The following is a 14,590-nucleotide window of genomic DNA, read 5'->3' as shown; positions in this document are numbered from 1 at the left end:
AGCAAACAAGCAATGCAGGTTAAACAATTGATGAGTTTTCTTTAGATTAAAAAATGTCAGATTCTTGTTGTATTAGGATTGTTTTATACCCTTGAATTTCTGTTTTCTTTTATTTTGTTATTTTTTTAAATGGCCTCTGTGTTTGTGTGAGTGAGAGACTGATGTCCCTCCCACGAAGAAGAGCAAAGTGTGTTTTAGTCTCAGGTGGTGTTGCTGTGTGATGCGCGTGTGTGTGACAACGTGTGTGTGTAAACAATCTCTTTGATTGAGAGTCCGTGATGTCTGTTTGACAGGCGGCCTTGTGCTGCCAACAGAGCACTGCATCACCATAGTTCCATGGTGTCATGTCGGCATCAATGCCCTGCAATGCCATTAAAGAGGGCGATCAGATCTACAAATACAGCTTAAACCAACTGCATCAATTACATAAAGGTAGAAAGTGGTTTAAAGTAGATTTAGATATTATTTATCTAAAATCCATAAATATTGCATGAAAAATAAGCAGTACAAGTAGCCAAAGGTTAGTTGTGAATTCATTCAAACTATTACCTGAATAATTTCTAGGTAACAATTAGACAATTCATTTGATGTTATTTCTAATGTCAAATTTGACTACATTTTACAAGGTTTTTGTAAATGCTATTAGCTCAGTGACCTAGTGGTGTGAGTGAGACTGGGAGACGGTGAGTTCAAATCCACAGTGGGGTCATACCAAAGACTCCTGAAAATTGTGCCTCCCTGCTTGACACTCAGCATTAAAGTGATGGTGTGTATCTCCCCTGGTGATAAGGGGCGGTACTTACCTAAATCATTGCAAACAAGTGATATTTTTGTGTTCGAGTAAAACCTTACCAACAGATGGCCATTAGGGTCAAAAACCCTTGAGCGCATTTTTTGAATGAGTACTTCGTCACATCGTTCAACCTCAAGCAAAATAACAACCCTTTCATCACTGGCAACAAACGAAGAGGTAAATGTGTAAAACAGCGTTTAAGAATGGCAAATGTTTTTTAACCATTTGCTACAAATCTTATGTTTTGTCCTCGCAGGCTCCTGTAGGAGGAGACATTGTGTCTAATATGGCGTCGCCTAGAGACTCAGACCCGCTCCCATGTATTTCAAACCGAAATTGTATTATTATATGTTACAAAGCCTCCAATTTTTTTTTCAAAAACTGCATTTAATACTTTTTCAACAAAATTCTATGGCTATTCCAAAGATTAATGGTAAAAACTACACATTGTGTCTTTGAGGGGTTTGATTTGGAGGTTAAACCACCTGAAAGTTCCCGAGCGTGGCCGTGTCTGCAGCTCACTGCTGCCCCAGGAGATGGGTCAAATGCGGAGAACAAATTTCACCAGTGTGTGACGACTAACGGGACTTTTCTTGTCTTACTGGGAAAATGGTAAAGAGCGAAAACTCTAAGAAAAAAGCTGCTTTGAAAAACAACATTGACTTGCAACTACTTCAGTGGCAGCTCATGAGGATGTCAAGCCAATACCTTGATCTTGGGTAGTTTGAGGCACCTTGCAAATGAAATGGAATGCAGTAAAAAAAAAAAGTGGAAAAATCGAGAATTTGTAATTTTGTTCATCTAGAAACGTGGCTACAGGAGCAAACTCCAGTTCACGTTTTAACCAGCTCAGGACTGCCCACAGGGCAGCAAGTGTAAATCAAGATGGATTGCAGCGCTCTTAAACAACAGATGGTGTAATCCTGGGACATGAGAGTGTCCTGGGCACTCTGGACATTGAACTGAGGTTTTGTCCATCTTATGCTAAATGTTAGCAGCTGTCGTTGCTGCATGTAAAAAGCCCGGCTCAGGTGTTACGAAGCTAGAGGAGAACAAACGCCATTTATTCATTGCGTTCTCAAGAGAATTTAACAGATCTCTTTTCTACACTTCCAACACTGAATTATCTTTTCATGGATGCACAAAAGGGGAATTTTAAAAAGTGTCAATGTTTTTCATAAAAAATCATAAAACAAACAATTAACCTTAATGCAGCTGAAATCTAACTGAACAGTAAGTAAGTAAATAGTAAATTTTATTCATATGTAGCACTTATCATAGACATAGAATCACAAAGTGCTTCACATAGATCAAAACAAAATAAAACAAAGTCATAAAATCATAATGATCTCAAAACAAAAATAGATTAGCATAAAAAAATAAAGTCATAACATTATAAAATGTCATAAACAGATGAAAGATTACAAATTTCAGTTAAAAATAAGAAAATAAGCAGTCACCTAGATGAGTGAGTATCTCAAAGGGTTTTTACCCTTGTGTATATTTGTACCAGTTTAATCCTGTAGCAAATATTTATTGTAATAAAACATTAGTATTGAGAAACCCTGCAAGCTATGACACACACAAAAACATTCTGTGTTTTGACAACCCTTTGCTAGTACTTCCTGATGGAAACCATTTAACATGGTAAGGTTTTCACAGGTTCAAAGGGCTCATAGTAATCACTAAAGAAAGTATTTGGAGTAGTACACTGGTATAAACACAGCCCGAGTACACTCTCAGATGCACACACCTCATTCCCAGAAACATATCTCCTGTCACACACACCTTGCTTGCTCTCAAACCTGCTGTGATTGAGATTAATGGCAGCATTTAGAGCCTGCTGAGCTCCACCTGTCAAAGCCGAACCCCCCCCCCCCCCCCCCCCCCCCAGCCTGTGTCTGGGAATGAGAGCCTTTCCTGGGGCAAGATCTATGATGGGAACCTGCGACAGGCTGGATCTCTGGAACCAGCCTGTGTATCTGGACCACCGACATGGAGCCATCCATCCAGGATGACAGGCACACAGGATGGCGCAGACTTGAAAACTGCTGTATGAGGGTCAATAGAGGGAAAAGGGCAGAACAGCTTAAAAATGTTCCTTTTTATTCTAATTTGACAGGATTTTTACTTGTTTAATCTGCCTTTGTTGTTATTCTGTTGGTTTTAAATGTGCTACTTAATTGAATTTGAGATTTACATATATTAGTCACACTTTTAACTTCTCAGTGGCCTTGTGGTACGCGTGTCCGCCCTGGGACTGGGAGATTGGTCGGGCTGACAATAACATTTTATTTTCTTTGACACTGAATGTGCTACTACTAGTTTGCCTGTTGAATTAATTATAGATTCACTAAGATAAATGCAATAAAGTTTATCGCTTACTAAATAGAATATTTACTAAGAAATCACTATGTAACCATAGAAACACTACTTGGTATATATGTTGTATAGATGCATGTGTGTGTGTGTGTGTGTGTGTGTCTGCTCTGTCTTCTCGATTCCCAGTGAGTCGTGGCGGATGGCTGCTTATACTGAGCCAGGATCCTCTGGATGATTCTTCCTGTTAAAAGGGAGTTTTCCTCTCCACTATCGCTAAATGCTTGCTTAGTATGATGATTGCTGTAAAGACACTGGCACAAGTCAGTGACTCGATGCCATTTACTGGGTTCCATATATAAGAAACTTTTCACTGATTGGCTTGATGAACTGAACTGTATTGGAATGTTTACTATGTGAAGTGCCTTGAGACGACTTTTGTCACGATTTGGCGCCATATAAATAAACTTGAATTGAATTGAATTGGTCGGGATGGGTCAAATGTGGAGATGAAATGTCACCAGTGTGTGAGATGATGACTAATGGGACTTTGTCATTGTCAGACACTGTAGTAGTAACATGTCTTGTCAGATGGCAAGTCGTTTTTTAACCAAAGTAATACTTTCAGCAGCTTTTCACTTGTTATTGGAATGGGGAAAACATTTTTAAGTTACTCAAAATGAATTACTCGGTTTGAGATAGGTCAAATGAACTGGTGTACAATGGGGTCTAACGTGGATCAGTGGTTGAGTTTTTGTGCGTCCTCGTTTTAATCAGAACTAGGGAAATCTGATCTACAAGAAGGAAAAATGAACGGGAACGCCCCCCTGAAATCAGATTTCCCACTTGGAAGTTGTGGCGGTAATGTTTCGTTACAAAGACACACTCTTACGTGTGCATCTGAAATCAATGTTAAATTTAGATGTATTTTGTTTTTAACAAATAAATATTGTTTTGCTCTTATCCAAGTCTGCACTCCATTACTAACCTTAACCCGACAGCTTCAGCTTACTAATGAGCCTCTGCACTTTCCCAGAATAGCAACGGAGTGCTTATTTATTTTCTATTGACGGAATGCATGAAGGTAATTATTTAAAACACGAACATGAATTTTGTGTTATACTATGAGCAAATTTTAAAATGTTGCCTCAAAAAAAGGTCTTTTGACTGTGTGATTGATTAGTTCATCCATAAGTTTTATTTTATTGAGGATGAAACAAACACAGGTAAGCTGTAATATCATGATCCCAGTAATGTACTTCCTATAACAAGTGGCATGCGAGCAATGTCCTCATCCTGTTTATCACATTTACCAAATGGGAACAGCATCACAGTCTCGCCTTCACCACTCTCATCTCCAAAAATTTAATTGATTTGAACTGGGGAATAAATGTGAGATTAGTGATGTCAAAATAACACAAAATTCGTGTTCGTGTTTTAAATAATTACCTTCATGCATTCCGTCAATAGAAAATAAATAAGCACTCCGTTGCTATTCTGGGAAAGTGCAGAGGCTCATTAGTAAGCTGAAGCTGTCGGGTTAAGGTTAGTAATGGAGTGCAGACTTGGATAAGAGCAAAACAATATTTATTTGTTAAAAACAAAATACATCTAAATTTAACATTGATTTCAGATGCACACTTAAGAGTGTGTCTTTGTAACGAAACATTACCGCCACAACTTCCAAGTGGGAAATCTGACTTCAGGGGGGCGTTCCCGTTCATTTTTCCTTCTTGTAGATCAGATTTCCCTAGTTCTGATTAAAACGAGGACGCACAAAAACTCAACCACTGATCCACGTTAGACCCCATTGTACACCAGTTCATTTGACCTATCTCAAACCGAGTAATTCATTTTGAGTAACTTAAAAATGTTTTCCCCAACCCAATAACAAGTAAAAAGCTGCTGAAAGTATTACTTTGGTTAAAAAACGACTTGCCATCTGACAAGACATGTTACTACTACAGTGTCTGACAATGACAAAGTCCCATTAGTCATCATCTCACACACTGGTGACATTTCATCTCCACATTTGACCCATCCCGACCAATTCAATTCAATTCAAGTTTATTTATATGGCGCCAAATCGTGACAAAAGTCGTCTCAAGGCACTTCACATAGTAAACATTCCAATACAGTTCAGTTCATTCCGTCAATAGAAAATAAATAAGCACTCCGTTGCCATTCTGGGAAAGTGCTGCATAAAGACAATAAAAAATGAAAAGTGGTTATATTGTTTTTTGTCTTTATTATTTATCTAAAGAAGTGTGACAACAAATGCACAACGTCTGTCATGTTATCTATTTTATCAACGACAATAAATAGAATAAATGGCAAATGAGGTCCAGTAATGTCAGAGAATTCTGAAAACATTTGTTTTATTATCTTCCACAAATAAGCGGACGTTTGAATTTCAGGCTTATTAAAAATCTCATGTTAAAAATAATCTGAAAGGATGTTTGTTTTTGGAAAAATATTAATAGAATCTGGGTGTTTGTGGCATATTGACGACAGAGGTTTGACAGCTGCCTTGACTTGTCAATCACATCTATTACAGTGTCAAGAACAGACCGCCCACAGACAGCGGCTTAATGCTGTCTGCAAGAATCAGTGACGATGAAGAACAATGGCTCTTGTTTTAATGATTTACCCAGCACACCTCTCTCTGTAAGACACCCTAAAGAGTGTTTTTTCTGTTTAACGTGTTCATTGAAATACTTTGATGATTAAAGGTGTTAATTTCATTGGTGGAACATCTGTGATTTTTATTTTTATTTTTGTTGTGAAATAAAAAAGCCAAAATTTTAGACATTTATTTTATTTTTAGTCTAAAAAGAAAAACATTCCTTAAAATAAGGTAAATATTGTTATATATGATCCAAATGATCTTGTGTTGAGTAAATATAATCTGCCAACAGGGTAAGCATGTCAGGGTCTGAGGTGAGTGGCCCTACCATAACCTGTGAGTGCTTATTTTTCAACGAGTGGGAACGATATTTTAGGTTTTGTGTCAAAATAAGTCCAGGACTACAAATGTGCTTCACGAAAGTGACGCCGTCGAACCAGACACGGAGAAAACTGAAGGAAAATGGCTGTAAGTTCAGCATACTTCTCACAGGAGGAAAGAACCACCATAAATCTGGTCATCTGGTAAGTAGCAGCTACATTAGGGGAGATGAGATTATGTGGTGACGTCACATATGCAACGTGCCGATTTCTAGTTTGTTGTCATGCTAATTACGAACTTTTACAAGCTAACAAATCTCAAAGTACGTGACTGGCATGGTCGAAACACCCATCGATAGTTTTCATTGAAATTGTAGTACAACATATGTGTGATCCAGGGCGTAAGGCTAAGCGGAGTAGAAAATAGCAATTTTAGCCCCGTTGACTTGCATTCATTTTTTCTTTCTTCTTCTTTTAGATCAGGAGTGTAAATAAACATCTAAAAGATGCAGGATAGTGGCCTTTGACCCCTGGATTGTTTTGACCAAGTACATAAATCTTACTATTTATCATTTCATTTGGACAAGATCTGATTTATTTTAAGTGTTGTTTCAAGTTTTAAAGGGATTTTAGGCAGTTTTGGCTTGCTTTTAGGACCCCAGTGTTCCATGAGTGAAAACAAAAGTGAAACTTATCTCCTCGCTGTGCACTGGCATTTGTAACATCCTAATGATTAGGGCATTTTGGGGGCCAAGCATTTCTACTTACCGATTCAAATCTTGGTTGGTGGGAAATGCCAAATCTCTGTTTACATGGAGGTGAACTGAAATGATCTGATCCTGCAGTGAGTACACATGCACCAAACATTTAGTCAGATTAAATAGGTTGAGCATGTGCAGAGTTGTCTTTCCCAGAAAAACAAACAAAAAAAAAACAAAAAAACAAATGCCAACTTGTCCGCACGTCTTTCCCCTGGCATTTTATTTTCTTATTCTCTAGCTTTGTCTGTTGACTTACGTATTTTTCCTCCATTACAGACGTTCACATTTTCACCTGTATGCTTTTGTTTTTACTGATCGCTTTAGCTCAGGAACAGGCTCAGTGGTACGTTATGCTACTGCTCCTCCACCACAGGAGAGGAGAGCAGAATAACCTCTGTTTACCTCCCGCCATGTTTTCCTTCTTGTCCTGAGTGTCTGCAAAAACGGAAAGAAGTCACGCCGTTGCACGCATGCGCAGTGGGCTTTATTTTACTCCAAGAATCCTAATGAGTGTGTACATGGACATCCATCGGAATGATGATCGGACAAAACCACCTCTCTCAATTGGAATTGAGTTTCATTGTGATCGGGCCGTATCGGATCAGAATTTTCAGATTGACAAGGTTACATGAAAAATTTTGGATCTGAAAGGGCATTCATTCATTCCCATGTGCCCATGTGAGCGTAGCTTGAGACAATAGATTGTGAATTCTCCCCCCCCCCCCCCCCCCCCCCCCCCCCGGTGTCTTTTTGTTTCTCCTCCAAAACCAGATGACTTCAGTCATCAGATTACATATCCTGTGTGCTCCCCAGCCACTGAACCACTTACTGGAGCTTTAGATAAAAGTGTGGAGTGCATCTTTATTTTGTACTAGTGAATTATTTTTGTAATCTGAGTCCATGTAATTGGCTACCCCCACCAGCCCAGGAATATCACTAACTGCAGCTTTAGATAAAGAGACTCTGCTGATGATCTGCACTGGAAAAACCGCTGGAGCTGTTGGTTATTAGGATGATTAATGCCAATGCTTTAATGCACTCTAATTTTAAGCCCCCCCACCCACCCACCCCCGCACACACACGCTTACATTTGTATACAGCTCGGAACATTAACACTGAGAGGAAATCAAATCTGTCACATCAAACTCAAAGCTCCACAGGAGTTACCAGGTGCCACTTTCCATCTTCTGCTAAGATGTTACTGTGATGACAAAACGGAAACATCCATCCATTTCTGAACCCGCTTGTCCATGTGGGGTCGGGTGCTATCTCCAGCGGTCAATGGGCAATCAAGCAGGGTACACCCTGGACAGAGAGCTAGTCCATCGCAGGGCAACACAGAGACACACAGGACAAACAATCACACACACACACACACACACACACACACCTAAGGACAATTTAGACTGACCAATTAACCTAACAGACGTGTTTTTGGACCGTGGGAGGAAGCTGGAGTACCCGGAGAGAACCCACGCATGCACAGAGAGAACATGCAAAGTCCATGCAGAAAGATCCCAGGCTGGGAAGCGAACCCAGGACCTTGACGCTGCAAGGCAACAGCTCTAACCACTGCGCCACTGCGCAGCCCCTAAATGGAAACAGCAAATTTATGTGCATCATGTTCCGAGCATTCTAAAGAAATCACAGTCATGCTGCAGCATTTTATGTTAAGAGCTGGGGTAAGATAGGTTAGATAGAACGTGGGCCTGCGTGTTAAAGATAGCACAAGAGGCCTGAGGGTGTGTGACAGCAAACCAGAGCTGCTTGCTTTTTCTCTCTTTCTTTCTTTTTCCCTTCTTTTTCTCAACACCTTCCGATTGTCTCCCCCCCTCACCACCATTCCTCCTTCTCATTCTCCTCTCCTCACCACGCACGTCGTGTAGCAACCGTAGCTCTGATGGAGAGGCGTGCAGGCTGGATGTCTCTCAGACTTTTGCTGCTTTTTAGCGGTTTCAAGTCGGGAGTCAAGGACATGAGGTGAGTTTAGACGGAGAAGAATAAAGCCACTTAGCAAAATAAATGAATAAAGCAGGCGCATCAAATAGACCGCACTGGTGCAGCTGTGTTCCTACCGTTGTGTTTTACACCATTCTGAAATTTATAAAGACGCTTTTTAGCTCCAACAAATAGTCTGACTTTATTTTGGTGTATGTATCAAACATATAGCATATTTAGCCCATAAATAATTGTAGTTGCTAATTAATACTTTAAATCATTGTGGAATCTTTAGAAAATAAATTTGAAAGGGTTAACCTGTGTTCAAATGAACTTTTATTCTAAAGTACTTAAAATTTTTGAATTTCAGATTAGTCCATCACTAAATGGTAAATGATAAACGGTCTGTATTTGCTATAGCGCCTTCTAGAGTCCTGGAACCTCCCAAGGTGCTTTACAACACAATCATTCACACACACATTCACACGCTGGTGAAGATGAGCTACAATGTAGCTACAGCTGCCCTGGGGCGCACTGACAGATCACACTACTTAAGCTGTGCTGAATATTGGCCAATTCTGAGCCTCAATCAACTTTTTGTTACCGCCCTAAATGGCCCGTATCTGCTATAGCGCCGTGTAGCGTCCTGGATCCCCCCAAGGCACTTTACAACACAATCAGTCATTCACCCATTCACACACACACATTCACACCCTGGTGGAGATGAGCTACATCAGAGGCGAGTCTGCCGTACACTGTACTACCACCACCTACAACCAACTGTTTTGTACGACACTAATATAAGAAGTTGAACTGGGTCATTTTCTTACTATAATTTTGTCGATTAGCTAACAGCGACACAACTTTTCCGCTGCCTCAGTTCACTCTTCTTTCTTAGGTAAAAAACAAATAAATGCAACGTTGATGTTTAAAGACACAACGTGTAGTTTTTACCAATATTCTCTGGAAATGTCCATCGAAATGTTGTTAAAAATGAATGACTTGATGTCCAGTTGTTGAAAAATATTGGTGGCTTCGTAACACATAACCATAAATAATGGGTCTAAAATAAATGGGAGGGCCTAAGCCTCTGGGCAGCGCCATATTAGACGCCATGTTTCCTTCTATGGAAGCCCGTGAGGACAAAACACATTTACTGAAAATATTGGTGGCTTCGTAACACATAACCATAAATAATGGGTCTAAAATAAATGGGAGGGCCTAAGCCTCTGGGCAGCGCCATATTAGACGCCATGTTTCCTTCTATGGAAGCCCGTGAGGACAAAACACATTTACTGAAAATATTGGTGGCTTCGTAACACATAACCATAAATAATGGGTCTAAAATAAATGGGAGGGCCTAAGCCTCTGGGCAGCGCCATATTAGACGCCATGTTTCCTTCTATGGAAGCCCGTGAGGACAAAACACATTTACTGATTTGTAAAGCATTTACAAAACTTTCACCATTCATGAACGTTGTTGTTTTACACATTTATCTCTTCACTCATTGCCTGTGATGAAAGGGAATCTGATGTGTGTGTCGTTTTGCTGGAGGTTAAAGAATCTGACAAAATACTCGTATGAAAATGTGCCACATGGTGGCGCAGTTGTTAGCACTGTTGCCTCACAGCAAGAAGGCTGCAGGTTAGAAACTCGGCTGCGGCCTTTCTGCTTGGAGTTGCGTGTTCTACCCATGCATGCGTGGGTGTCCTCCGGGTACCCCGGTTTCCCCTACAGATCACAACATGCCCTACAAGTTAAAATTTGTACGTCGCTTTGGATAAAAGCGTCTGCCAAATAAATAAACATAAACATAAAAATAGTGCTCCCAAGGATTTTTGACCCTAATGGCCATCTGTTGGTGTGGTCTTACTCGAGCACAAAAACATTGATGGCTTGCAGTGATTTGGGTATGCACTGCCCCTTATTATAAGGAAAAATACACACCATCTCTTTAATGTCCAGACATAGTAAAGCCTGATAGTTAGCTTCTATAACCACGCGCTCTGCCCTCTCCTCGTCGCTAAATCAGCTTTTTCTGACCCAAGAGTTACCCCGTCTATTTTCCTGTATCGAATGCAGAAAATAGGAGTAGACTATCTTCACACTCGTGTGTGCATGTGACCCTAACCCCATTTCAAAAAGGCAAGACAGCTTTATTTGTATAGCACATTTCATACACTTTCCAGTAGCAAGAACAGCTAAATCAATGTGACAGTATAGTGAAGATACACAAATAAAATTCAGAATAAAATAAGTGGCAAACTTAAAGATTCAGCAGTTACAGTGCAGAAGGTGCAGCATAAGAAACAACCATTCAATGTGACTCACATCGAGAAACTGAATCCTTGTGAACATTTCCAGGCATTTTCAAAACTCTCAGTTGCTAAGAGTTGCAACAGAGTGAGAAATGTGCTAAAATGAAGAATGCGGAGCTAATTTGGTTAAACTGTGGCAGAAAATTAAAAGTTGTTTAATATAAATCAGAACAAGGAGCACAGATGATGGTGTCAGTGAATGCAGCAAATGTGTTAGCTCATTGCCTGTTGCAATTTTTCTATTTTTACTTTAAATAAATGAAATAAATAAATGACCTGCACTCTCACAGCGTCTGTCGGAGTAAGAGGACTCCAAAGTGCTTTACGCTACAGTGTATTCTTCATCCACTCACACCTTGGTGGTGATGGGCTATGATGTAGCCACAGCTTCCCTGGAGCACACTGACACAGACTGGCGCCACCAGTCCCTCCAACCACCACCAGCAGACAGGGTGAGTTAAGTGTCTCTGTCCGGAGCTGGGATCAAACCGGCAGCCTTGCGATCACTGGACAACCCGCTCTACCTCCTGAACTACTGTTGCCCCAACAGGGTTTTCATGTTGGTGTTAAAAGCCACGTACTTCAACCAGAAAAGACTTGGTTTACCCCCTAACTTACAAAGCATTTCTGGTCAAAAGTGTGAAACATTAAAGCGAGAAAAGATACGACAGTTTGATGTAACACTGACACATGACCACCAAAAAGCTCTAAAATCTGATCATCTGCATTTTTGGGTAAATTATGCACAACTTTGTCCCTAGAGCTGCTCTTTAACATTTCCCAGGTTAAAACATAAAAAAAAACACATTATTTAGCAGATTTTTGCAGTGAGAGGTCACAGTTTATGTAATAACTCAGTATTGGTGACTGCACGCACGCACACACACACACACACACACACACACACACACACACACACACACACACACACACACAGAATGTTCTAATGAGAAAGTATTTTATAATCAAGGTTCTAAGTGCAGCTGGAGGCTTCGTTGTGATTTGAACACGGTTGCATACCACACACGGCGCGATGCCTTAAACCCACATAAAGAGTGAAGACGGAAGCTATTCTTGTGGCAGTCCCACACAGACGACAGAGAGACAACCAAATGAATCACGACAGAAATCCCACAAACGTGGTGAATCTGTGTCATCAGCCCCTGACTTTGTCCTGTGAATCAGGTGGACGTGAGGCCCGGCATTCCTCTGATTCAGTCTGACGACGGCTGAAGCAGCCTGGTGTGTGTACGTGCACAAATGTGTGTCCCTCCCTGAATGTGTGTGTCTATGTAAGTGTGTCAAATTTTCTTTCACACATAAAGAGACATTTCACAGTTTTCCTATTGTATGATCACAAACAAACTCACACTGCAACTCGCATATGCTTCCTTCTCTCTTTTTTCTCCTCTCTCTCTCGAATGCCTGTCTACACACTCATGTTCACAGAATTCTCTGCAGTTTATGTCTATTTCAGCTCCTTGAGATGTCTACCTCTCATTGGCTGCTTTTTCTTCCCCATTTCAACTTTATAAACTATTAAGATGAAAGAGGGGGATGGGTCTAATAAAAAAGAACGTCATATTGAAAATTGGGTCTAATGAAAACCCTCACACCGGCAAAGTCAAGCCACTGAAGCATCACTTTGACTTTGTCTCAACTTTGAAGGATCGTTGCATGAAATAAAAGATTCGGAAACTTTATTTTTAAGTTTCAACAGACTCAGCGTGAAGAACTGGAAGGATTACAGAGATTAAATACTTCTTATGAGGACTAAAAACACACCCCTATCTGTCTTTTGAGATAAAATAACACTTTTGGGATTCTTTCCTCTCCTTTAGAGGGGTTTGTATAAAATCTTTTTGCATATTTAGTTGGAGTTGCAGAGATGTGATGCAACTGCACACCTGGTTGCACTGTACATGTCCTGGAAGTGTGACCTATATGGTCAGAGATGTGTTGAGTTGGTGTGTATAGGGTGCATTTACACATGATAGATAGATAGATAGATAGATAGATAGATAGATAGATAGATAGATAGATAGATAGATAGATAGATAGATAGATAGATAGATAGATAGATAGATAGATAGATAGATAGATAGATAGATAGATAGATAGATAGATAGATGATAGATAGATAGATAGATAGATAGATAGATAGATAGATAGATAGATAGATAGATAGATAGATAGATAGATAGATAGATAGATAGATAGATAGATAGATAGATAGATAGATAGATAGATAGATAGATAGATAGATAGATAGATAGATAGATAGATAGATAGATAGATGATAGATAGATAGATAGATAGATAGATGATAGATAGATAGATAGATAGATAGATAGATGATAGATAGATAGATAGATAGATAGATAGATAGATAGATGATAGATAGATAGATAGATAGATAGATAGATAGATGATAGATAGATAGATAGATAGATAGATAGATAGATAGATAGATAGATAGATAGATAGATAGATAGATAGATAGATAGATAGATAGATAGATAGATAGATAGATAGATAGATAGATAGATAGATAGATAGATAGATAGATAGATAGATAGATAGATAGATAGATAGATAGATAGATAGATAGATGTGCATGGACATTAATGCAGATACAGAGAGTGTGGGCATGTGAGCCTATGTGTAGGCATGCGAGTGCAAATGCAGCACTGTGTGAATGTGTGTGTGGGCATGCAGGGATTGATCTGCCTGTGTGCCTAGGAGCGGTGCTGTTGGGAGCATACATGTGTGTATAAATCCACTTCGGTATCTCTGGCTCACCTTCCAGGCAGCAAGTTCTCCAGAGGCCCGAGTGCGTCATCACCTCCTCGTTCTTCTTGCTGGTCTCGTTCTCGTTGGTGCTCTTGATCTTGCAGACGCCACGTGAGTACAGCCAGTAGTCTGTCCCCACAGCGATAGTCATGAGGCTGAAGGCGGCGAAGGCCCCCACCGTGGTCAGCAGCATCTGAACTCCACGGTCAAACACGCCCATGTTGCCACATTCCACAAAAGGGGGGCCCCCTTTCCTTTTGATGTAAAGGAAGTAAATACTTGTGAGTTTGCGTCGCCACGCCAGCTCGGACAGCGGGGTGTGGGCGGTGTCAGGTGGGCGACGGTGGCGGGGGGCTGTTGGGGGGGCAGGGGAGTTAGGGGAGCTCGGGGGAAATCGTATGGTTGGTTTTTGGGGGGGTTGCCAGCAAACAGGTGAAAAATTAGATCAAGGTAGAGTTTGGCCCAACGAGCGGGTCGAACACACCTTAGCTGTGAAGCTGTCTCAGTTCTGGACTTCAGATGGCAGTAAGTGGCCCTGCTCTAGAAAAATATAAGGCTGACCTAAAAACACAGGCTTCTAGCAGATCCCACTAGAGATCCGGTCTGGGATCTGGGCCGACTTTGGTGAGTTTGAAGGCCTCTAAATGTCAAACTCAGAGAAAAGCTGAGATAATGAGAAGTTGGGAGGGCTTTTACTTCGTTTTTGTGGTGCTTTCAGGCC

The 14,590-nt window shown here is 40.5% G+C and overlaps 1 protein-coding gene across 1 annotated transcript in view; it reads right to left on the bottom strand.

The window, feature by feature from the left end:
- LOC107375153 (voltage-dependent calcium channel gamma-2 subunit) overlaps nucleotides 1-14,277 on the bottom strand; it is a 98,301-nt gene extending 84,024 nt beyond the window's left edge. Inside the window, exon 1 of the mRNA XM_015943535.3 lies at nucleotides 13,879-14,277. Within this exon, the coding sequence (XP_015799021.1) occupies nucleotides 13,879-14,089 (211 nt within the window). The 5' untranslated portion in view covers nucleotides 14,090-14,277. The remainder of the gene's footprint in view (nucleotides 1-13,878) is intronic.
- Between the last annotated feature and the right edge of the window lie 313 nt (nucleotides 14,278-14,590).

This window comes from Nothobranchius furzeri, chromosome 6, assembly GCF_043380555.1.
Source record: "Nothobranchius furzeri strain GRZ-AD chromosome 6, NfurGRZ-RIMD1, whole genome shotgun sequence".
NCBI lineage: Eukaryota > Metazoa > Chordata > Actinopteri > Cyprinodontiformes > Nothobranchiidae > Nothobranchius > Nothobranchius furzeri.
The sequence above is the reverse complement of the archived record's forward strand: the minus strand, read 5'-3'. Positions and strand labels throughout refer to the sequence as shown.